Source organism: Eurypyga helias, unplaced genomic scaffold (genome assembly GCF_000690775.1).
Source record: "Eurypyga helias isolate BGI_N326 unplaced genomic scaffold, ASM69077v1 scaffold8564, whole genome shotgun sequence".
In the NCBI taxonomy this organism is placed as follows: Eukaryota; Metazoa; Chordata; class Aves; order Eurypygiformes; family Eurypygidae; genus Eurypyga; species Eurypyga helias.
The window spans coordinates 15773-41296 of record NW_010246801.1 but is presented as its reverse complement, the minus strand read 5'-3'; the positions used below and the strand labels follow the sequence as shown (position 1 = coordinate 41296).

The following is a 25524-nucleotide window of genomic DNA, read 5'->3' as shown; positions in this document are numbered from 1 at the left end:
TGTAAGCTCACTCTAATTTGACCTGACAAGTATTGATGTTTTTCTTCAGTTTGCCTGCAATTCAGCACAGGAAGACTACACAAAGCCCGCAGGTAGAAACCAGCACACAGAATCAACAAAAAGAAACGAGAAGAGCCAGAAGAGTGAGATTCTGCAAGAAGGCCTGAGTGAGAAGAGATGAAAGGGGCAATGAAGTTAGTAAAGGCAGTAACAGCTTGCAAGGAGCAGCTGAGATGACCGCTAATACACCAGTGATTGAAGAACAGTGGAGAGGGGTTCTGATGTCTTGACTTCATCCCCATGCAGAGGCAACTGGACAGTACCAGTACAATGCAGTACACCAGCACAGTTCATCCAGAGGACATTTGACCAGCCCTCTCGAGATCCAAACATACATGGCTGTGAGCCACATCCATGAATGTCCAGATGTCACAGATGGGAAGGAAAAGCAGCTCCTACAATTCTCGAGCAAGGATTCACTCCAGCAACACTTCAGGACTCAGCTTTGTCGTCAGGTTAACTCTTCACAAGAGCAGACGGGCAGCGAATGGCAGCTGGTTCATACACACACAAGGCAGGTGGGCATTCAAACCCCATTCTGAGGGTCAAAACCTGAGCCTGTGAAGTGCTTTGCTGCAAACTAAACACTTAAGTCTGTGCTTGAATGTAAGTGCACAACTACACTGGGGAACGCCCAAACTTTGAGCCAAGTGTATTCAAATGTCTAAGAACTTTTGAAGATATCTGAGCTGAAAGTAGGCATCAAAGGAGCAGCTCACAAGGACCTTGGAAGTTCAACCCCTCTGCTTGGGATGGGGCTGGCTGGGTACTGCCACCAAGCTGTCAGGCTGCCTGGTGAAACTGGTCTCGGTACCAGCTACCACTCACACTTCCACCCCTGGGAATTGTGTCAGGTTATCAGGGAGGCCCCTCACCAACAGAGTCCCTGCTGACCAGCTGGCAGTCCCAGCCTCAAAGCCTCACTACAACCATGTCTGGACTCCCTGCAGCTCAAAAGGTTTAGCCCCTGGTAAGCTGCAAAGCACAGACTGTCAGCAGTTTGGGGTTCAGTGTGGACTGAGGTTAGTATGGCATATTCAGCAGATACACCCACAGTGAAGTTTCCTACCTATAAAGTGTTAGCATAGTCTTGAGTGGCACAGGTGCTTTAAAAGCCTCAGTTCATGCTTGCGAAGTGTCAAAAAGCTTTTTTTAATAAGGTACTCTACAAAATGTTGATGATAGAGCTATCGTTTCAATCTATTTAACAAATGCCTTTCCACTGCTCCAGATGCTGTTAATACCTGAAAGCCTGTCCAGACCTAAAGAAAATGCAATGCTAACTTCCTGGCTGGAGAAACATTGCTCTCATTCCAACAGGGGTGAACACACACATGCACACACATTAAGGGTCTATTTTAGATACACGCTGATATTAATAACCATTGAGGTTCCTGAACGTATACTAGCTGTATGCAGCAAGATGCCCAGAGACAGATCTTCAGGTGTCACCTGTCAGGACGCTGGCACAGTTCTCACAGGTTACACCAGATGATGATCTATATACACTTTCAGGCAGTCCTTGTGCTTTTGAAATGTTTCAGACGCCTATGCAAACTAGCACAGGAGAGCATGATGGGATTAGAAGTAACACAAGACAATATAAGAGGAATTGTTACTGACATCAGGAATACTCTTTTCAAGTTTAAAATACAGCCAATTTTGTGGCTAGAAGCAAGGGGACAAAATAAGCGTAATTTATTTGGGAATCATTTAAAAGCAACAAGTGACTCATTGCCTCAAAATCAGCGAAGCTAGTAACTAAACCCAGTTGAAAAAGTGAGATGTATTCTGCCTTCTGTACCATATTTACACTACAAATTGAGCTACCTGCAAAAGGTTAAAAATGACCTGCCTGTTAAGAATTACTTTTTTCAGACCTAAAAAGATGGGCAGAATTTGTCACAACTACAGTAGTAGCATATCTTGAAATAGCTTTATGTAGTCTGAATGCACTACAGTTTCATAAGCAGCAAGTCATAAATTTGAAATACACCTCTGCTTACTGTGTTCATTTCTCACCTGACAAATCTAACTAACATGAGGGCTATGGGTGGTTTCAGAAAGGATAAAATGCTCTGTAAGCTCATGATAATGAGTACATTTACAGAACAGTTCATGCAGACTTCACACTCACAAATTCTAAGATGCACCAGTTAGTGAACATGAATTAATTAGTAACTCATGCAGCTGTACAGTACACAGAAAGCTAAACATACTTACCAAGTGGTATGCTATCTAGGTCTGTGTAAATAACAGCAACAAGGAAACAAAAGCAACACTCCAATCAAAACATATCCATTTACAAAAAGAAATAAAACAAAAGTACCCAAACGTATTCTGAATTTTTCTTAATATCACCTCACGATAAGTAGAATAGATGCCGTAACAGACATACGATGCCACTTTCAAAATCACTAACATATGGTGATTGAACAGGATAGCATATTTAGAACTTCACATTCAGAAGTTAAAACCATACCAAATTGTAAATACCTACACTTCTGTAAAAATAACAAGCAGATTATTTAAATTTAAAAAGTCTCGATAATAAAAAACCACTTCTCTATTCCCTGCGTTTCGCTGCTGTGGGGATATACTTAAAAATTACATACATGCACCTCAATTGTGAAACAGAGTTTAAGTACTAGATGTTAAAATACAGCATCTATTCAGAAAAGAAACAGCTTAGAATGCCCAGTACAGCATGCATGGAAGGCAAACATGACATGCAGCTGACTATTCAGAACATAAAATGACAAAATTACCTTGCAAAGCATGACCCAGCAAAGCATCAAGTTCAGGGTTTAACTCAGCTTTTTCTTTTAGCATATGAAACAGCAATTGATTTTGAGTAGCACTCGTAATTTCTGTCTGCTTCAGGCGTCCCTCAAGAACTTTGATCTGAGCTTCCTTCTGAGCTGCTTGCAGACCCTAGGAGAGAGAAAGAAAGAAAAAGATGACAAATGCTTTATCACAACTCCTTTGTTACAAAATGAGAACTGCCAAAACTTTTTTAAAACTACAAAAACAAACAGCATGTACATTGTAAGCTTCCTCTCACAGCATAAAAAAATCAAGTGTCATCTAAAGGGGGTTTTTTGTTGTTGGTTTGGTTTTGGTCTTTTTGTGTTGGGTTGCTTTGGGTTTTTTGTTGGGGTTTGTTTGTTTTTAAAGAGACTCATTGAGCATCATTTAACTGGTGTTCCTCAGACTCTGCCTTGCAAACATGCATCTCATGGCTAAATTGGACATGAGTTCCAAGTACAACTCATAGATTCTTTGCATTTATTTAAAAGTAGCAAGCAACTGAAAAATTGACACTTCCATTTTTCAGAAATACTTTTTTTCCCCTAATTATTACCGATGATACTCTAACAAACAACAGAGGGGGAAAAAAAAAAACCCACACCCAAACCACCCCAACCTAGAAACATAATCTTTCCTACAGAATCACTTAGTGAACTTTCAGCTTCTGCTGAAAGGTCCCAATGGTCTAATTTAAGAGAGAATCCATTCTAAGGGAACTTCCCTAGACCCATGGACTAGTGGGAATTTTTTAGTTGTATAAAATGTAGCCAAGGAAATTTACAGAGAATGGCTTCCAAACAGAAGAAACAGGAGGGGAAAATGAAGGTACAACACATCTTGTCAAAGACTGGTAGGATAACAGAGAACTCTGAGTGCTAGCTCTTGAGAGAGAAGTGTAGTACTATGGACTTACACATTAGATTCTGATTTTGTCACGAATTAAACCAACGTACCAATACACACATTTTGCATATGGAAATAAACAACAGAATAGGCAGCAGGCATGACCAATTTGCAAGAAAACGTACCTTCAGTTTTTCTACATGATAATTACTTATCAGAAAGAGGAGAAACACCTTCACATAACAGAGCTTTTTAACAAAAGGAGAAATTGTTATCTGAGTAAGTCAGAGGCCCTTTTCTCATACTAACCCTGCTGCGAGGAATCAGGTATCCATTCAAACTACCCAAGGGCTTAAAAAAAAAAAAAAATCAACACACTGAAAATTGCAACAGCCAAAGTGATCGTGGTAATTTTCCTTCTTTAATAAAAAGACACAAACTCTTTTTGATTTCCTGCATAGTGATAAATCAAGAATGTCAAAAAAGAACAGAGAATTGGTCAGAATTGGGACTGACCCCAAGCATACACAGTACATGTGTGCACAGGGTTATAAACTGCCAAATGCTCATTTTGAAAATATTACTCTCTAAGGCTTTCAAAAACAGCCCCTATTGCTCTAGCCAAAAGAAGAGGTCTGACTGAGTATGCCATGCATCAATGTATACCTTAAAACACATTTTTAAAGGTTCATATATTTAAGGAAGTGGCTGAGCCAGTCTTAAAAAAAAAAGGAAAAAAGATCATGAGCATTCTTTAGGAGCTTGTTGAAAAATACAGAAAGAGATTTACTTGATTATGAAAAGTTAGTACTCTTATAGGAACAACATGATGTAATTAGTAGAGTGAAGTAGGCTCTGCTGAGAGTGGAAAAATGGGCAACAAGTTGAAGAGGAAAATGGATCTCAAGGGTCTCACACTGAGAACCAACGGTACTCAGGAGTGTTGATCAGCTTTGCTTTGTCTAATGTATATCAGTCTTTATGTCAGTGCAGGTTTACTCCTGGTACATGTCATAGTCCTGGCACACACATACATTTCACTTAATACATTACCTTATTGATGCCCATCGTGAGGAAGTGGTCAAGCAAATATCGAGCTTCTGTCAAAGTGCAAGCATTGATCACTGCCGTTACATCCAAGGTCTCTCCTTCTTCCTGCATGTGCAACGATAAACAGTCAGATTGGGGTTTTGTGGGTATTTGGGTTTGTTTCTGAGGGGTTTGTTTTCTGCTGGTGTTTTTTTTTAAATCATTTTAGTAATGATAGAAAACAGAACCAGTGAAGATGCTGCAATATCACCCAGCTCCTACTCTTGGTAGATCTAAACCTTGCCTGAAAGATTTATTTTCCAAACTATCCCCAAAACACCCCACAGTACAGGCTCCGCAGCCTTCCCAGTCCTTCAATTTCTTTCCAACTAGAAAGTTTTATCAAACTCCACCTCAGACCCCTTCTTCCTACAAGCTAAGCTTTTCACAGTAGATGCTGAAATGAGTGCATCTTTCATGACTGCAGCCTTCATACATTTGAAGACTTCTCCCCCTAGTCTTTTCCTCATCTTTCTTCTGATTATTCTCAGTCAATATTAAGCACTCTGGTACCCTTAGGAATTATCAAGCCTTTTGCATTCACTACTTCTTTACCGGTAAAGTCCTGCAACTTTGCACCATGCTATCCAAAATTTAAGAAACCCTGATGTGAGTAAAATACTAGAAGATGCTGGTGATGTGACATGCATTAAGGCACAGAATAGACTAAGGTGGGAGAGGAGAAATCAAGCACTGTATACAATATAAATTCAAATATACTTATCAATTTATATTGATATTGCAATTCAGACTTCATGCTACCATGTGCCAAGAGACCTAAGAGATTGTATGTGGTGGATTCTTTCTGCTAGGTGATGTCAAGTATGATATACTTTAAGAGTTTTCATATTTGGATTTCACTGCTTTTGGTAATATTCAAATTTCAACATCAATCCTAATAGACAATTTCCTTTTACTTAATTACTATCTGAATATGTCAACCCTAAACAAGCAACTGGGCCTAAAAGGCTCTTTAATTATAGAAAGCCACTAATCCATAATTGAAAATATGTTAAAATTCAATATAAAGAATTCACATAAATTCTCACACACAAAAATATTTTACTATATAAAGTATACAAAAACAATACAGGGGAGTGGAAGCATATCAACTGATGCAGGAAGAGGACACAAGCTGTTAGCCTTGAGTCACAAGAATTATGTTAATTTAATGCCAACAGAATAGAAATAATCAACTTTGACATTTAAACACTTTGCAATCTTAACTTGCGTTACACTGCCGACATTGAAACACAGATCTGAAGTTCAGCTGTATAAAGACTCTCATTTCAAACTTTACCCAAGTTTTCATCCATTTTCTTTTCCTAGTTCAATAACTACACAGCCAAAACAAAATTAATTTCTAAATGAGAACCTTATCAAGACTAAGAGTTATTTTTTCTTTTCTCCATTTTACCATTTTGCATTAATCTTTGCCCTACCTTTGCTTCTTCCATTTGCATGATGTTTGCTTGGCAGTCAGAAATGCTGTCGTTAATGTAGTCTATATTCGCAGTTAGTGATTCCATCTCTTCATTTATGTTTTGGACATTTCTGTCTGCTTCACTGCCACCCACATCCTTGATGAGCTTCTCCCTTTTCTTTGAAAGCTTTTCTCTTCTTTTTGTAAGTTCTTCACGTTGCTATTTCCCCAAAGACATAATATTATATAAAAAGGAATTAGTAAACACATAGAGCACTTAAGCACCTTTTTGTTTCATTTTTCTTTAATATTACATAAAAAGGAATTAGTAAACATTTAGAGCATTTAAACACCTTCTTGTTTTGTTTTCTTTTCCTTGTTATACTAACATATTGCGCTTTCTACAGGAAGAAGTCTGTATACAGACTGGTACAGGTCTGTACACCTGTATACAGGTGAGTATATTAATATATTTGCACATGATCCCATTAACATGCTTTTTATTTCTTACTAAACACAGCAATCCCATGGTCCCAACGCTTACTGGAGTTGAGTGACTTCACTGACCGCAATGGATTCCAAGTCGCTTTCCCTGTGCTACCATCACAGCAATTAATTTACAGCAAATGTAAATGCACTGCTCTCTCTTTATTCGACGTGCTGATACAGCCACCAGTGCATAGTAGATCACCCACCGTGAGTAACCTGTTCATATCTGCCTCCATATTGGAAATGGTCATCCTCTGCATAATGATATCTGTCACTCTGCGTTCAAGTAACTGCCACTTCGTCCTGGCTGCCTTTGAGGAGTAAACTCTGCTTGTCACTGCTTTCCGCTGGTATTTCTTGCTGTGATAAATTCAAGAGAAACATAAAGCTAAGTCTGAAATAGTGCAATTACACATTTGAATGTGGAAATGATCAGGCCAGGGTATTTTTCTCTGACAACTTAAAAATTTCTTGGATATTTCTTGCAGTTTTTCATTGCACCAGACAACTACCTGCACCCAGCCCTGGACTATTGCACCCTAATATACTGCATATGAAAAACAGGCATCAAAAACTCTGGCATCTTGTATGATGCACCACTGAGATCAAATGCTACTTGAGAGTTGTTCTCTATTTAACATGGGGATCTGCTTTAAACCAGAGTGGAAGATCACCAGTAAACTTAATACATTAAAGTGTGTTTTCCAAGTTTTTCCTTGTACTACAGAACGCTGCAGGCACTGGACCACCAAGGGCATTTCTCTTAAAGAAACCCCAAAATTTCAAAATCCAGTTATTCTGCTCTTAATGTAACTTGTACTTTAATGCCACTTTATATTATTCCACACCATCTTAAATCCACAAAACTGAAATTGCATTTGATGTTAAAATGCCCATTTTATGAGCATTACATGACAGCAGTTTGAAAAGCAACAACTACTGCAATATATACTAACATGAGATTATCTGCTAGAAAGTCCGTGTAGTTTTCAGTTCTCTTAGAGTACTAAACAGTTTTAATCCTTACCCTGTTCCATTTGTTGCAGTTACAGATAATGCTTGAACCCTTGCAACGGGAATTCTCATCTTCTGCTGTGCTGCTGTTCTTGAACCATCATGCTCGACTGATGAGCTAGAACTTGCTTCCTGTATAGGATGCTCAGGCAGGCTCAGCTTTCGACTTACTTTTCCTGCCACTTTATCAGACAGAGGCCTTACTTGCCGACGAAGGGCTGTAACCTGAAACAGAGTGCAAAAATACTACAAACTCTCCCCAAAACAGCGTTCTAAGTTACAGCAATATGATATCATTCTGTTTTCAAAGATACATTACTGTTTTACCACAATACCTCTTCAGTTTTGCGACGTAAGATAACTTCTTGATTTCTTTTCTGAGCTTCCAGAAGCTTGAGCTGGTGCTGTGAAAAAAATACAAGCAGCACATGATATTTTTTTCCATTATCTGCCACCAGGACTGTATTGTATAAAAAAAAACCTTTACACATTAATACAGTATTGCAAAGCTGTTGGGGCATGAGGTGGTCAAGTCACATTTGCTCTTTTTAGTGCAGAATGAAAATAAGTGTTTCACTATACCAATTCTCTACCAAAAAAAAAAAAAAAAAGTACTTCCATGGAAGCAACGTGGTAGCAACAGTTTTGTGAAGATTCACTAATGAAATAACACTGATATACATATTCAATGAGCCTTCTATTTTCTGTTGCACTTATCACCTGAAGCTAGGAACTGTTTTATCACAGAAGTCAAACCAAACTACGTGCATTTGGGCTGGTGAGAACACACAGGTACATGCCAGCCTCAGTGAATGCATATACACACGGTGTGTGCCTGCAAGCAGATGCACATCATAGTGATAGATGCTTATTCCAAATGAAAGTTATCTGTCAAATCACCTCTCGTTTGCGTTGCTCCTTTTTAAGCTGTGCAATCTCTCTATTTCTTCGTGATTCAGTCATTCTAGCTTTCTCCTGCTCTTCTTTCATTTGTTTCATCAAGCGAACCTGTAAAGAGGTTACCACTTAGAAAAGCTGTTTACACTGAAGTGCTGTTCCCTGCCCCCACTCATATAGAGTTTCTTCTTCAAATTGCAATCCTCCAGTACATTACATGCTTTTAACAATTTACCTCCTCCGTCTAATGTCTTCGTCACTCAGTGCAGAATAACAGCTAATAGCAGTGCAAGCTTCTCTGTGTTTGATACTGTAATTTCTACTCATTAAACCTAAAAGCCACCACTGTCCCCCAGGAATAGCCTAGTCTTCATATCTTTTCTGTTTTCAGACTTTTGAGGAGCTGACAGCAAGAACAGTTATCTGGTGGATGAATGCACAGGAGATTTCAATCCATTTTTCACTAAACACTCATCTGACAACACTTCAATATACTGAAATATACCTTGGTTTTCTTCATCTCTGTCACCTCCTGCTGCAATTTCTTCAGCTGCTTTTCATATTGAGACTGATTTTTAAGCAATCGCGCATGTTCCTTTTGTGCTGTTTGAAGTCTCTGCAGTTCTTTATTCATGGCTTGGAGTTTCTTTTCATATTCTGACTTGATTTTTTTTGCCTTTTCTTCTGAATAGGTCTCTACAGAACCTAGAGCAAAAGGGAGTTCTTAATCCACTTTTGTTTAGGATATTTTCACTTTACCAGCCACCACAGATGACTGATTACTCTGGTTTTAGCATTATCTTCATAATTTGCCTCTAGCTACTGTCACCTGCACTGCTTTGAACTTTTCACCTTGTTATGTCTTATTGGAAAAGAGATCAGGTATTAACACTTTCCTTCTGATTTTTTTTTCCTACTAGAGAACAAAGAACTGAGTACATCAAGACAGACATACACATGCTTGTTCACAAATATGTACACAAGATCATAACACAAGCCATCAAGCCTGGTATCCCTTTTCTGGCACTGATCAAAAGGGAAGATCTAAGGAACAATAAGAGAACAGCAAAAACAGGTAAAGTGTATTAACCATAGAGCATCTACAGTATGTTTTTTAAAGCAAACAAAAAAAACCCCACTCTCAAAGTTCAACTTTTTGGCTTCGGACTTCCTGAGCCAGACTTAGTTTTTCATCTCAATATGACAAAATATTTTAAAGAGTTTGATATCTCTGCAAGGCCACTCATCCTTGTTCTTATTTTCATGTAAATCAAAAGAAAGGGGGAAGGGAGGAATGGGAAAGTACTTTTAATTCAGGAATTATCTCAAGAAGTATGCTAAAATGAGAGCTAGAAGACTGAAAATGCTTATTCAAGCAAATCAAATACCTGTTAGTAGCAGTATCTTTTTACAAAAAATCTCTCTCAATTCTAGTAGAAACTAGAAGGAGTAAAGTGTGATTTACTGGCATTATGGGTACAAACCTATTTCTGTCTTCTGCAAATTCTTACCGCATTTGAAAAAGGAAGCGAGGCAAGTAGTAAACAATTCAATTTCAATACCTTACACAACATCTAGATTTAAATTCTTACCCAAGTTTTGAAGAACCTGATCTCTTTCAAGCTGAGTGTCTCGAATCTTATGTTGTAGCATCATTAGTTTCTCTTCATACTGTTTTTTCAGTGTTTGCAGCCTTCGCTGGCTGTTCTCTAGCTCATCTATCAGTTTCTGCTTAATGGCTATTTCACAGGTGATATTTGCCAGGTCGGCTTGATAATTTTCTAAAATAAAAAAAATTGAGTAATTCAAAATCAGGACTTCTGTTAAGTAACAATCCCCTGCAATTTCAGGGTTATTTCTTGACATATAAATTGCACATGGGAGAATTTTACACAAAGCACAATGCAGCAAGCGAAACTATTATCTGCAGTTCAGAAACTCTCCTCATTAAACACTGTCCCCATCCTAGAACTGGGAAAGAGGTAGGAAAAGATTATCTGTCATTGGATCACAGCTGCCCATATGTTGTAATTCCTCTCAACATGAGCAATCTGTCCTTCCCTATACAAAAGTTGCACAGGCTGTAAGACTTCAGTCACATCTCAGGGCTGGAGAATAAATGTCATTCATAAACCCAGCAGATAGTAAAAAGAAATGTTGACTGCTGGCAGACTCGAATGGGAGACTTTCTCTTCTCTAACTTAGAAAAATACAGCCAAAACTCTGAAGAAAGGAGCCATGTCAATCACAGAATGAGAAAAGTAGGGGGAAAAAGTAAGGAAAAAGGACTAACCCACATGCTACGTTTCTAAAAGTTTTATTTCTTTAGTCAATTACATCCTTTTTCGGTTTAAGATTATATACTCCAGAATAAAGATGGCAATTAAGGTGGGGTTTTGGGGTTTTTTTTCAGGTTCTGCAACTCCTGCTAGTGGATTGTGTGCCTCTCAGACAAGAAAGAACCAAAAAACCCAGTTTGCCAATTTGGCCTGACTCACATGAGAGAATTGCTGCTGATGCTCGACCCACAAGCCTTTATATTTTCTCTCCCCTGTCCAGCTAAGGAGGGGAGTGACAGAGCAACTTTGGTGGGCACCTGGCCTCCAGCCAGGGCCAACCCACCACAACCTTATGCTTTGGATAATCTAGCTAAGGAAGAAATGTGTTATCAAACACCAGATGGCTTCTGGTCAATTTTAAAGCCAGTATGGGCACACAGAGAATTCACTGGACATACAATCCACAGAGAATTATGGACAGTGGGTTGGCAGCACCCTATCTTGCCTACCAAAACCCAAGAAATGACAGATTGTATTTGTATAATTCTACAAAATATTGCATTTACATCACCTTTTTCATCAGAGTCGGAATCTGATTCATCTGAACTTTCAACAACTTCCATGTCATCTTCATCCTCATCATCTTCCTCTTCTTCATCCTCATGATCACTTCCTTCCTGAATATCCTCCTATAAAATGTAAAAAATAGAAAGATGTTGAAACATGCTTTTACATCCCCCAATCACTTGTGACTATTTCTGAAGTAGACCCATTCCTAATTTCCTTTCTATAACCTTGTAAATCTTTAAACAGTGTACAAATAAACAAAACACTTCCAAATACTTACCGCTTCCAATTCATTATTTTCTCTCTCCGAAGTGCCTTTTTCATCTCTCTTCTCCTGCTCGTTATCTGTGTTATCCTCTTTGACGCTAGCAGAAGAGGCACAGACAAAATATTCACAGACTGAAAAGGCATGTGCTTCCCATACCCCAAACCAGTAAGTTGTAAATCCAAATAAAGATGAAAACCAAAGTGTAGCTAGACAAAGGTACAGGTGTTGGGCATGGGTAGAACACAACTTCTAATCTCCCATAGATAATAAAATAATGTTTAATTACTCTTAATCTTGGCTTGCAAAATAATATTAATGATTAGCACATCATTCTAGGGCATATTGCACAACTAGAGCAATCAGATTACACGCCTTCGTATACTACAGCAGTATTCATTTTGCATCGAAGTTGCAGTGTGCCCAGAATAGCTTTTACAAAACAAAGAACATTGTGTACAACATACATTACAGATGTTGCTACACCCTCAAGCTATAACAGAGACTACAGTGCTCACAATTATCTGAAAATTTATGTATGAGCCTTAAACAATAACCTAATTTATGATACTATAACTACCCTTTTGATCAGTTATCTACTTTAACATCACAGAGGAGCTCAAAATAGGCATTGAAACAATAACAGAGAGAGTTGAGAAATACTGATTTTTTGCAGTAGGACCGTCCATCTCAAAAAGAAACTTTTCCCAACTATTAAGATTACATTTCAGTATATTTCCAGGCTTCTGTTTTTCAAGCTATTGTTCAAAACTTAATTAAAATTCAAAATTCTATGATTCCTTCCTCTCTTGGCAACCTGAATTATAGTGATGGCTTAAACAAATTACAGTAGGGTTTTTTGGTCTTGTTTTAATGATTTGAGTCTTAGCCATTAGGACAATTTTTTTAAGGATTTTAATTACACATTTGAGACATCACATGCAAATGCAAAATTCAAAAATCAGTGGCAGTCTGCAAACTGATGGACCAAATATAAGTCCCTATAGAACTACACGTACAAAATCCAAACCTTCCTCAATAGATGGGAAATTATGATAGAATAGGGCAAGACACGATAAAGGGTAATAATGAAAATATATGGTTAGGATTGCATAATGTGGAATCCACCTCACCTAACCTCAGATGCAGAGAAGCTTGGCAAGTTATGTGCTGTCACTGGTCAGGCAGAGTAACTAGAAGTGCACATCTTCCTCCCCAGACACCAAAAAGAGCTCAAAGTCTAACTCTTAAACAAATCCAATACTCAGTGCAGTGAGAGGAAACGTTCAGTAGATTCGAGACACTATAATTTGGCAAGTGACACCTAAAAGCCACCTTTAAAACAGGTCTCTACTCCGAAGAGCACCAGTTAAGTGGCACAGTGCTTCTGTGCACACACGACCTGTGGTTATACTATTTTTTAAGCTGTCCTGTGCTAACTGGTTCCTTCTACCCCACTTATCACCAGTGAAACTGAATCCAGCTACAGCTGACCATGCACAAGTCGGAAAGCTTCTCCTTGGATGACCTGAATCCACGCAGCAGCTAGGAAGGCTGGAAGTAAAAAAACCTAACCAGATTTGTACAGAAAAAAAATGCCAAACAGGGAACACTGCGCCACGCAATCTCGCTTCCACAGATTCTCATCTTACTCAGCCCATAACGTGTTCTGGTTTATGTTGGTTAACAAACCTAAATGGTAACAGATCTTAGCTGCAATCTTCATGCAGACTGAGGCAAATCCCCAGTTTCCCTTCTGGCTGCACACAGCATGGAGCTCATGGCTAGAGAGAATGTGTGTTCTGCCTAGTAAAGGTGAGACAAAGGAAGAAGGAGAGCCAGCAGCTCTTCCAGGGGGAACTGTACTGCTTAATTTGTGTGCTACTGATCTGTGGATTCACATCATCTGCATGAATTCAGTGGGGGTTTTTGGATGAAACAGACAGCTGAAAAATAAAAGCTCCGTTACTCGCATTTTTAATGACCGTAAAACTTTCTTTTTAGAGCCCTTAACTGCTTTCTATGACTAACTACTTCATTTGCTGCTTTGGTGGAAACTGAACAGAAGGAGTGGTCAAGATGTCAGGCTCATGCTTTCAAAAATAAAAGCAGCAGACTTAATGGAGGTATGAAGGCCCAAGACCTTCTTGATCTCACATGCCAAAATGGTTATGGTCACATACTGCCTGCTATACATTTCGTATCACATGAGCTATTGTGCCTTCCTCCTTCCTTTCATTCCATACAAACCATGCAAGAAAAATCTACTTAATTCTGTAGAGATTCCCAAAGGCACCACCTCCCCACAAATGCTTGCTCAACACTGTGCAATCCCAGAGTCAACCTCAATTCCACAACAGAGGTTTCTTCCATTTAAATCACTTGTTGAAAGTCAAAACACAGGAAAGAATTTTGAAAAGCCAAGTGAACTACTCTTGAAGAACCTATGAATCTGCCCAACTTCTTTTCATGTATGACAACCAGTTAATTGAAATGACAGGTAATTAAAAACCTGGGAAATATTCCAACCTTCTTTCTTCTTGACTGCTTTCCTCAAGTTTCTGTAGCCTTCAAAAGCACGAGGTACAGTATTGGAAGGCCAAGCCAATGAAGGACAAACCAGACAGTGAAAAGCAAAAGTGATAAGAAGGTAAAAAAAATGATATATGAGCTTGTGGAGTTTAAAACGAAAGTTTTAAAGATACCATCAAGAGACAACAAGTAGTAAAAAAGCTATACATTTTGCACAGTTGGAAAGTAAATAGACAAAGAAGAAGCATTTGTAGGTTAACTAATCTGTCACTGTCAACAACTCTAAATTCAAGTTACGCTAAGGAAGAAGTTTTAGATATAGACAATATAATTTACTTTGAGAAGTATTTCTAATGTGGGTTCAAAAAAGTCTTAGTTCTAGAAAAAGTTTTATTCTCTTTTGACAGTTAAAATTGGCAGGTAAAATACTGAAATTTGCAAGAAGTACTGCCATTGAACCAAACTTATATATCCTCAGGAAAATATATGGAAAAAACAATGCACTAATTTTACATATGCTGGTAACATATTGTAATATAAAACAGAAATGAGAATTTTTTAATAAAAATACTCTAAATCATATATTCTGAACATAATTCATATAAAAATCTTCAAAATGCATTTTTTTGGTTTGGGGGTTTGTTTTTAAACAAAAAGCAGAAAATTGTTGTTTATTTCTCTGGGATTCAAAAAGTACATGCTTGTTATTTTTTAATAAATTAAAAAAAATATGCATCAGAAGCAATGAGATGGACAAAGCATTAGTATTTTTACTTGTACTTTTTTTCTCTCGGACAAAATGTGGATGTACCAGTAAAGAAATGTCTGCATGATTATATAAGTGTAGAGATGGTTTAAATTTCAACAACTGAAATTAGTCATGTTTCCATTATGAGCAAGTTTTGAGCAAGAACTTTTGCTGCCTTTTCACTTTATACTGCCTGTCATCTTCCTTCAGTATCAGCTAAGGAGCTAACATGCTCTAACCCATGTAATTTTATCACCAATTTAGCTTAATAAAGGGTATGGAAGTCAAAAGACATCAGTCAAAAAAGGTTACCGGGTACGCAAGGCTAACTAACAATTGAAAGGGACGTGGGAGGTTTGCTCTAGGGCTTCTGGCGAGTAGGTCACACCATGGGACACTCCAATCATGCACGTCAGTATTTCAGTAGCCAAAACATGATTGCTATGTAAATTGTTTCTGATAAAGTTTATGACAGATGCTTATTAAAGGCTACAGATACATAGCAGTACATACCTGCTGCTCATTCAGAAACTGGCTCTTAGATCTTCAGGCTAGCTCTCAACAGTTTAGAGAAGTTGCATGTCCTTAAAATTAGGCACCTTTCATCATACTGACCCATAACCAGGAAACAGATCAAGAAAAGTAGCAGATGGGGCAGAACTAGCAACTAGGCTTACCGATCCCATTTTAATGAGAAAACACTAGTAAGACAATTTTAAAAGAACAGCAACCCTAAAAAGAAATAGTACAGTAAAAGCAGCTAAATGCCTGTAGAAGACAGAAGTAGAGCAAAGAATCCCTACCAAACTGCAGGGTAAGTTGGCTCTTTGCAATATATTAGCATACCCATTGCCAATTCCTGAAATTCCAATAGAATAAGAATTCACAGTGATATTAATGAAATGCAAAGCCCGTGTTCAGGTTATAAGATACAAGTTAACAAGTTTGACAGGCTTTATGCGTAATCCCTCAAATTCTAATATTTCTTAGCTTCTGAGGAATTTTTCTCCTAATGTATGCACCTGAGAAATTTATAAGTATTTATTACTGAGCAGCCTGCAGATGGGCCAGTAGATAGATTCAGACCTTACGAGCACTTTGAAGAGTATGATACCATTCTATAGAACACAAGAACACCCGCTTTAAGATAGAAGCTGGACCATCAAGTCTTCCAACTTAAATTTTTCGACAGTTTTCCAATTCTATAATGCTAGGGTAGAAAACTGTCCTCAAAAACAGTTTATGGTACGTAGGCCCTACTTCTGGATCAGAACACTTGGCTTTCCCATTCACAAGATTATTGTCCTAATGTGAGCAAGTGTGACTAGACACAGAAGCTTCTTTCAGAACAAAAACCCCAAAATGAACAACCATCTGTTTTCCTTACTAATCATTATGTGGTGTAAGACTTGCAAATTTTTTTTTTTTTTGGGTGGGGGGTGGTGGTGGGGTTTTTTTGGGGGTTTTTTTTGTTTTGGTTGGTTGGTTGGTTGGTTTTTACAGTGATCATGTCCTACAGTAAGAGATATTATTCAAAATATCTAGTAACCTTTATCTGTTTTGCAGTCACAAACCTGTCTGCTACCTAATACACCATCCCCAACCTAACAACTGGGTCTCTGTCTGAGCATGTATTTAAAGGTATGCTTGATTTTGAAACGTATCAAAACATACAAAACTGAATGTCTTTGTTCTGATATTCACAGCTAAAGAGCACACTGAAATGTTTGGGTGAAGAGAGGCCAGAACATACTTCCATCCTCCGCTCAAGTCCCTACAAACATGAGGCACAAAATCTATCAAAATCCCCATAAACGTATGGCTTCCCTGAAAAATTATATGCAAAGGCAGAACCTAGTTGTTATTAAAATGAGCATTTTCTACAAGTATCAGACATTTGTGTGGGGAATGGATTTATAGACATAGGACCTCAAATGGCAGATATCACCAAATCTACTTTATACTTCAGCTATATTTTGGGTTTATACTGTTTTAGTTTTACTCTTAAATTGAAAAAGTCTGAAGGACCATTAGTAGAAAAAGTAATAGATTAGAACTGTGGAAAATTTCAAGGAAAAGGGAAAGATATCTAATGAAAACAAAGTCTTGGAGTACATGAGCAGAACCTTGCTGTACTAACTGCTGTCTGAACAGGCATTTATACCAATGTCTATGAGCATTTTAGTAGATGAGAAGTTGGAGAGCCAAAAACTGCAAAGCATGATGTTTCAGAGAATTAGGAAACCTCAAATTAAAAACACTCATAAAAGCAGAAGATAAAGCAAAAGAAGCCATTCCAACAGCTACCAAAGAATTCCCAGCTATTCAGAATATCTTTTCTTCAGAAAGTTGTTTCAATTTTGACATACAGTAGGAAAAATAAAGCTTAAAGTTCTGGTTTTGAAATCTTCTGTTGAATTTCAGATGCATTATAAAAATATTAAAGAAAAATAAAAGATTACGGAGAGCACCTGTGCTTTTACCACTGTGCTTAATTATATAGAAAAATTAATTACAACAGAAACATTCAGTCTATCAATACTGCATACTTCACTGGAAGAAAAGATGCAAAAGAAAAACACCTGTAATATATAAAAGGGTTTGAAGAAAACAGAGTTTAGGATCCAAACCCACACAGCAACAAGAAGCGAACTTTAAAGTCTTGGTGGTTAAAAGAAATACACATCTTTACTAATACAGAAAAACCAAATAGCATTATAATTCATACACCACCTCTTTTTCTTTTTTCTTTCTTTTTTTTTCAGCTTTTCTAGATCTTTCTTGGCTATATCTAGGATTTCCATTGTCTCTTTCTCTGAAGAAAGCATAGAAGCAGAAAATGCTGATGGTCCACCAAAGTACGTGGACCTTGTTGAAGCTCTTGACAAGTTTCGTCGAAGATTTTCATTCACTGCTTCACTTTCTAATAATTTTGCTCTAAAAGAACAACAACAAAAAAAATTTGTAGACCATGAATCACAAGTATTGCGAATGCATGAGACGTATACTCTTTAGCATCTGTAACTGACACACATTACCTTCAGTTTAAAAAAAAAACCACCTACAAACCAAGGTGAAGTCTCACAAAGTACAAGCATAGTAAAAACCTTGATGAGACCATTTTACACAGTTACATATATTAGTTACATGTATTGTACGTATATGGTATACCCTAGACAAAATACATATAAATATAAATTTCTGTATAAATATATATGTACGGATACGTACCTGCATATGCTGTATGTATATACATATTTCACAAAAGCATAGTATTGCATAACTCTAACAAAAACTGGGAATAGAACAATTTTTTTGGCATGATACACCTTCAGGAAATAGAGAAATAAAAGCATCTCAAATATTTAATGCTTTAATTTAAAGAGAAAGCAGGTGCTTTTTTTAAACACTAAATTGTAACAAGTAATTTCTCAGTACTATCATCTATATATGAGGGTATGAAGTCATAAAATAACCTTTCCAAGTTTTACTGTCTTCTGTGCAATATCAAGTCATCATCATTATTTAGGCAACATCTTACTTTCATTTCTACTGTCAGCTTCACCCTTAACATTTTAATTTTCTGTGGCCAAGAACAACACAAGATGGTCTTAGAAGCTGAAGGACCCCTGTCCTAAAGTAATCTTCACACAGAAAAACGGTTGAAGTATTTACTAACAGGTTTAGGCTGGGTTTTTTTTAAATAAATATTGCTCAAATACGTATTATGCAAATACCTGAGATCTTCAATTTCCTTGATATAATTATGAACCATGTTGCTAATTTCTTCATTTCCTTCTCCTTTGAAGGACAGAGAGAAAGCAGGGGAGGGGAGAGAAAGATTGAGAAAGGATGATGCCATTATAAATATCAGAATACAACTACTAGGCACAAGGTGCCAGCAAGGAGAAATGGATATATGGGCTACAAGTTTAACTCTTATCTGATCTGTAAAATATTTTTTCTCAAGCTGCATTAAGTTTTTGGTTCCTCTGTGTCATATAATCAGGATTATTACAAGTAACTTTTTCCATTTTATTTGTTTTCTGTATTAGCATCTTTTACGTACCATAAATCAAAAGTATCCTGACAAACAGGGCACAAAAAGAACAATGCAATCATGGTAAGTAAATTGGTTTATTATTTTATGAGATGAAAAGCAAGTCAACATTCACCCATCTGTGTCCAGGTCTTCATCCAAAGCAAAATATTAAGTCCATGTATAGCTAAACATATAGGTCATTCCTGTCCAAAGGTATTATTTCACATTTTGTGTTGCCCATAATCTTAAATGAATGGTCAACTTAGGGTACCAAACTACTTCTATTAATCGAAGTCTCCAGAAACAGAGGAAAGAATTTGAGGGGGCCTATCCCTGACAAAGCAGGTCCTGCATTGCTGTTACAAAGGCATCACTTCATTGCAGGGGATCCATGAAGCAAGAACGTACAATGGATTTACGTTCACGAACTTACTAAGCAATTTAGACACACATACAACATACCTGCTCTGGCTAGCACTTGGTTGGCCTGATCACTCACAAGTTGTGTTATTCTGGCTCTCAGTGCATCAATAGTCTCTTGCATTGCTTTAATTCTGACACGTAGGTTGTTGTTTTCTGTTTGCAGCATCGCATTTTCATGAAACATGTCATTGATGCTTTCAACGCCTTCTTCATCTATAATCCTTTTACCCTTAAGAAAGTAAATATAGTTTATTACTAGTAAAGACTGACCTACACGTGAGAAATTTTTAACCTGGCAAAGACAATCAACAGATTATTTGAAATTCCAAATAGATACTCATAGCAAGAGATAATAATCTCTAAAGAAGTTTAAACAAATGGATAAATAGTTTTCAAAATATTGATGTCTGGCTAACAAACACCTTAGCATTTGGGCCCTGTGTAATTGCATCATAGTCTGAAATAAAAGTCCTTGAAGAGGTAAAGAAATGAGAAGACAATTCTTATCAAATCAGGGTAATATCTCAAGGATATGAAGGAGGAGGACACTAGTAACCCATATTACTGTTGAAAACAATATTTGTTTCAAATTTCAGGAAGAAATGGACATTGTGTAGTGTGAGTATTCAGCTTATGTAATTTAAAATGTCTTTTTAAAAACACAAATTATCTTAGCTGTCTGCTAAGTTTTTAAAAGCAATACACGATAACTGTTCACATTCATTTGTGCGCCAATCTAAATAGTGGGCATTTTTGCTTTGGAAGTCATTATTTCTCATTGATGATCATGACAAAGTTTTTGTCTTTCAAAAAGCAAATAGCATGCAGCATCTATTGACACCATTGACGTTCATAGATGTATCTTTTCCCTGGGGGTACAATTTTTCTAGAAACACTTGGTAATCACTGGAATTAGAAGTGTTGTTTAAGTTAGGATTGTTATTCCAATTCTTTTCATGTATGAAGTGGAATTAGCCAACATAAAAACAAGCTGTAGAACTATAAGCATTTTAAAGCAGAAGTCCTAAGAATGTAAACTTACTGTTTTGTATTCCATGAGTTCCATCTGTAGCCGCGTAATCTCACTGCGCAAAGCGTTTATTTGTTGACTAGCCCTATCTTGATTAACCATCACCTTGTTCTTGATGTTCCGTGCCCGATTGGCATACTTTAATGTGTTCAAGGTTTCCATGAAGTCTCGATCTGAAGGGCTCACACACGCTATCATGAGTGTTTGACTGCAAGTTACAAACTTAGGTCAGCATGACACATGAAGAACAGAAAGAGTAGAGAAGCTAACACGTCTTCAGGTAGAAAGTGAAACAAGAACAGCGACTTCATTACATTGGTCAAAATATTCCTCTACCTAACTCGTAGTATAAGACCATCAACCCCAAAGTTCAGATACATCTGGATTCACCCTAACATATCATAGAAGATGCTAGATCATTAAATGTTCTACGTGTAAAATTATAAAAGCAATTAATTGGTGTTCCTAAAAATGTCTTTCAAATTGTATTCCATTTGCCTAACCATATACAAAGAGATTTAAGTCCTTAAGATCAGTGTAAAGTCCTAGACAGTGACTTGGACCATACAATAGTCAGGATTGCCTACTCTCATTAACTCCTGAGGTTCCTACTCACTTAACCTGAAAGTTGCCTTAATGCTCATCTTAGCTGTCTGCGTAGGAGCGCAAGTGCCTGAGGTACCTACTGTCCACCTCAGGTTCTGCCAGATCTAAACTGCCTGAATTCCCCACTCTAAATTACCTCCTGTTCCCCAACAGAAGCCCAAAAGCTAGTATTCATCCTTAGTACTTCTGGCTATAATAATTTCTTCCATATTTCATACCACCACTGCTTAGAGCACTTCTACAAAAAACAGCAGGACCTGAGCTCTGACAGCTACCAACAACCAGCCTTCTTTTGGGTTCCTACAACACCCTCTAGCCATCCCATCCTGGGATACGCAGGGTGAGAACACACTCCCTGCTCCAAATGAAAAAGTGAGCATACAAATCAGCAAGAACCAAGTTGGACAAAAGCAGGAAAAAAATCAAAAAATTATTCATTTCAGGCAAGTGGTTTCATCATTGAACAGGCAGATGGAGGAACCAGGGCCCCTTCCCTTGCTCCCTGGAGCACACTCATTTCACATCAGTAGAGAACAGCCTAGAGTGGTCAGAAGTACAATTCTAGCTGTAGATCATACTCTGAAAATACCTACATGGCCTAAATTCTCAACAGATAGGGGAAAAAACCCCTACGTTTGACAGATTGAGTCATCCTATCTAGGCCTTAGAGGAATTTGCTTCTCTGCTGTACGTGAAAAGCAGTCAAAGAGTTGCAGTCAATTATCCAAGTGGAGACCAGTGATGAATCACGTCCCTGAGGGTCAGTACTGGGACTGGTGCTGTTCAACATCTTTGATGGTGACATGGATGGGGGGATCGAGTGCACCCTCAGCAAGTTTGCTGACGACACCAAGCTGTGTGGCACGGTTGACACGCTGGAGGGAAGGGATGCCATCCAGAGGGACCTGGACAGGCTGGAGAGGTGGGCCACTGCCAACCTCATGGAGTTCAACAAGGCCAAGTGCAAGGTCCTGCACCTGGGTTGGGGCAATCCCAAGCACAAGTACAGGCTGAAAACAGACCCAAGAAGAATTTGAGGGTATTGGCTGATGAGAAGCTCAAAACGAGCCACAACGTGCGCTGGCAGCCCAGAAAGCCAACTGTATCCTGGGCTGCATCACAAGATGCATGGCCAGCAGGTCAAGGGAGGCGATTCTGCCCCTCTACTCCTCTCTCATGAGACTCCACCTGCAGTGCTGCATCCAGGTCTGGGGTCCTCAACACAAGAAGGGCATGGACCTGTTGGAGCGAGTCCAGAGGAGGCCACGAAGATGCTCAGAGGGCTGGAGCACCTCTGCCATGGGGACAGGCTGAGAGAGTTGGGCTTGTTCAGCCTGGAGAAGAGAAGGCTCCAGGGAGACCTTACAGCCCCTTCCAGTACCTGAAGGGGCGACACGGAAGCTGGGAGGGACTTCTTATAGGGCCTGTAGTGACAGGACAAGGGGTAATGGGTTTAAAATTGAAAGTGGTGAGACTTAGATAAGGTGAGGTTGGTGAAGCACTTCAAACAGGTTGCCCAGAGAAGCTGTGGATGCCCCATCCCTGGATGTCTTCAAGGCCAGGCTGGATGAGGCTTTGAGCAACCTGGTCTAGTGGAAGGTGTCCCTGCCCATGGCAGGGGGGTTGGAACTAGATGATCTTTAAGGTCCCTTCTAACCCAAACCATTCTGTGCTTTTATGAAACAATTACCTTCACCAGACACACTGGGAAACTAACCTGGAAAGAGTAACTAGCCTGAGGATAAAAGAAAGATTCAGTTTCAGCATTTTTCCTCAGACATCCTGCATATCTTTGTGTCAGTTCCCCAACTATTAGGGTTTAGCCCTCAAACTAATATGAAAATTAAGAACAGATCTGTAATTCTGACATCAGGGCTACTTGTGCTTTCAGTTCAAAATGTGATTAGTTTTCTAAAATTCAGATGACTGGTTCTGGTACGTGTCTGTTTGAAAACTGAGTAACTTGAACTCCACTTTCCTATCTGAATTGTACAATGAACTAGTTTTTAAAATAACTCTTTAATTTGTAAATTTTTAAAAATTTATTTTGATTTTTAAAATAATTGCTCTACCTTCTTTATTTTACTACTTTTTTGAACTACGTTGCCAAAGTTATAAAAGATTTCAATTTTCATGTTTTATGCTTTAAAAATCCCACCCAAACACACCAATACTTCACATCCATGCTCAGATAATTCAAGAAATATATATTCAAGGCCTCTTTATTAAAATTTAGCTTTTCCACACTTTTTGGTTGCCAAAAGCACAGACTAGAATATTTTCTTATTGTGTTATAACTCTTCCTTAACAACAAACTGCTGATTTAACATGTCTTAGCTTCTATATCACAGAAATAAAAATAGGTGGCAGTGGCAGGAGGTGCCCACAAATTTAACATCAGTCAGAAACAGACAAAGAATATATGTGAATATCTGTGTAAATGTTCTGGGACAGTATTTTCTATCTGTACATTGTACACTAATTCATATTATTTCTCCTAAAGAACAGGAGGGGGAGCAGCAGAGCTACAAGATAAGAAAATAATTTAGCATCAAAAGACTACTTCAAGAAAAGTACAATTTTAGAAGTGGTATAATAAAAATGCTTATTAGCCTGTGTACTTTATATAAAATTTAGTCAAGAAATGCTATTAATAGCTTTTCTAAGCTCCTTCTGGAAATCACCAAGCTCTTGATTTCTGCTGATTTTGTCATAATTCTTGAGTTTCTGCTTCCCTGAAGCACTTCCGAAGATTCTAGCCTTTATTTCACTCCTTTTATCTGGCTCTTTGCTTTTCCTTGAACTGTAGCACTGCAGAGTGTTGCTGAAGTTGTCTCAGAAGAACAGAGCAACATTTAAGAATTCTCGTCCACTTTTCCATATTCTTTTGTGAAATGTCCAGAAAATTTCCTGCACTCCTAAATACAGCAGTCAGCCATTCTGGATTAAATACAGGAATAAGAGTACTACGATGCTAAAACATACTGAACTACAGTCCCTTTTTGTATCTGTATGTCTTAATGTTACATATTTGCTAAGACAAGATTTCCAGAGGCCAAAGCCTCCCTTCCTTGTCTCTGAAGCAGGTATACAGAACAGTTTCATACAAACAGCTCTGGTGATACAGTAGTTTGTTTTTATTAGGCTCCAATCCAACATCAGATAATTGGATATATGCACCATAGTCCAAAGCTATACAACCTTTACAAAAAGATGGCAGTGCCTGTGATAAGCTGACTCCAAGCTCCTGCACATGGCAGAGTAAAAAATTAAGCACCATTAAAAAAAAAAAAAGAGGAAAAAAAAAGAAAATCTTTGAAGGAGAAACTCACAGGTTTAAACTATGCTGTATTTAATAGGGCTAACATACAGTAATGAATTTTACCATTTATGCTGCCTATAATCTAAAGATGTCTTCATGGGAAGGACTTGTCCTGGAAATGGTAACTTCTAAGTAACTCGAAGGCTCATGTTTTAGTAAGGCTGAACTGAACAGCACTGAAAAGAACAATGCAAAAAGCCTCTTTAAAATCTTTTCCCTGTTTTGCCTGTGTTTTTATCATGACAGTAATTTATCTTTGGAACCTCCCTCCAACAAAAAGAGTGGCTATTTTTATCATTGTTTAATGTTTATTTTACTTTCTGATGTTTATGTACAGACTGATGATCACTCACAATGAAATACACAAAATGTTTTAGTTTTCATACCTGTTTCCCCCAAGAGAGTCTTGAAGTAGCCTTGTAAGCTTTGAATCTCTGTACGGTACATGAGTTGCCTTCTTACTTTTATCTCCCAGAGCACTTATTACATTGCCAAGTGCCAGCTATTAAAAAAAAGTGTAATGCACAAGTTACAGTTAGTTCTTGAGTAATTTTATTTTTAAAACAGTTATAAAGTGAGGACTGCATATTGTGGAAAAAATGAATATACTCATAAAAGTTAACATCAAAAATATTTCTGAAGATTTTTACATTTTACAGTACACATCTATAAACTTTCGTGCTATCAACGGTGAATCAGATGACTTGTAGTCTGGCATCTGCAAGTGCTAAGTGCTTGGCACAATCTGTGTGCACTGCCTCGATATCTCATGACAGTCGCAAACTATAGTTAGAACTACTTCATGTAACAAGCATTTACTTTTGACGATTATTAAAGCTGATCTCTGCTTCTAGCAGTAGCTATATGCTTTTTTTAAAATTAATTTTATCAATCTGCTTCACACTTACAATAAAATATGGGGCATTTATACAAAAACCCCCAAAATTTACTACCTCTACACATATGAAATAAGGAATGTCTGATGAAGATTTAAGCATTTAAGGCTTGAAATTATGTAGTCCATGGCTATCCTGTGTCATTGCTAAGAGTTCAATTCATGTTTATAAGCGGCCTAACAGTCGGC

General features: G+C 37.9%; 1 protein-coding gene across 1 annotated transcript in view; it reads right to left on the bottom strand.

Moving 5' to 3' along the window:
* Nucleotides 1-25524, bottom strand: part of KIF21A (kinesin family member 21A) — a gene marked incomplete at its 5' end in the record, with an annotated part of 59719 nt that overhangs the window by 23947 nt on the left and 10248 nt on the right. Inside the window, 18 exons of the mRNA XM_010150532.1 lie at nucleotides 2284-2304; nucleotides 2829-2994; nucleotides 4768-4869; nucleotides 6246-6446; nucleotides 6922-7075; nucleotides 7743-7954; nucleotides 8065-8133; nucleotides 8630-8737; nucleotides 9132-9331; nucleotides 10219-10407; nucleotides 11477-11594; nucleotides 11753-11837; nucleotides 14267-14305; nucleotides 17751-17954; nucleotides 18755-18818; nucleotides 19522-19711; nucleotides 20525-20720; nucleotides 24827-24942. Coding sequence (XP_010148834.1) covers nucleotides 2284-2304; nucleotides 2829-2994; nucleotides 4768-4869; nucleotides 6246-6446; nucleotides 6922-7075; nucleotides 7743-7954; nucleotides 8065-8133; nucleotides 8630-8737; nucleotides 9132-9331; nucleotides 10219-10407; nucleotides 11477-11594; nucleotides 11753-11837; nucleotides 14267-14305; nucleotides 17751-17954; nucleotides 18755-18818; nucleotides 19522-19711; nucleotides 20525-20720; nucleotides 24827-24942 — 2434 coding nt within the window. The remainder of the gene's footprint in view (nucleotides 1-2283; nucleotides 2305-2828; nucleotides 2995-4767; nucleotides 4870-6245; nucleotides 6447-6921; nucleotides 7076-7742; nucleotides 7955-8064; nucleotides 8134-8629; nucleotides 8738-9131; nucleotides 9332-10218; nucleotides 10408-11476; nucleotides 11595-11752; nucleotides 11838-14266; nucleotides 14306-17750; nucleotides 17955-18754; nucleotides 18819-19521; nucleotides 19712-20524; nucleotides 20721-24826; nucleotides 24943-25524) is intronic.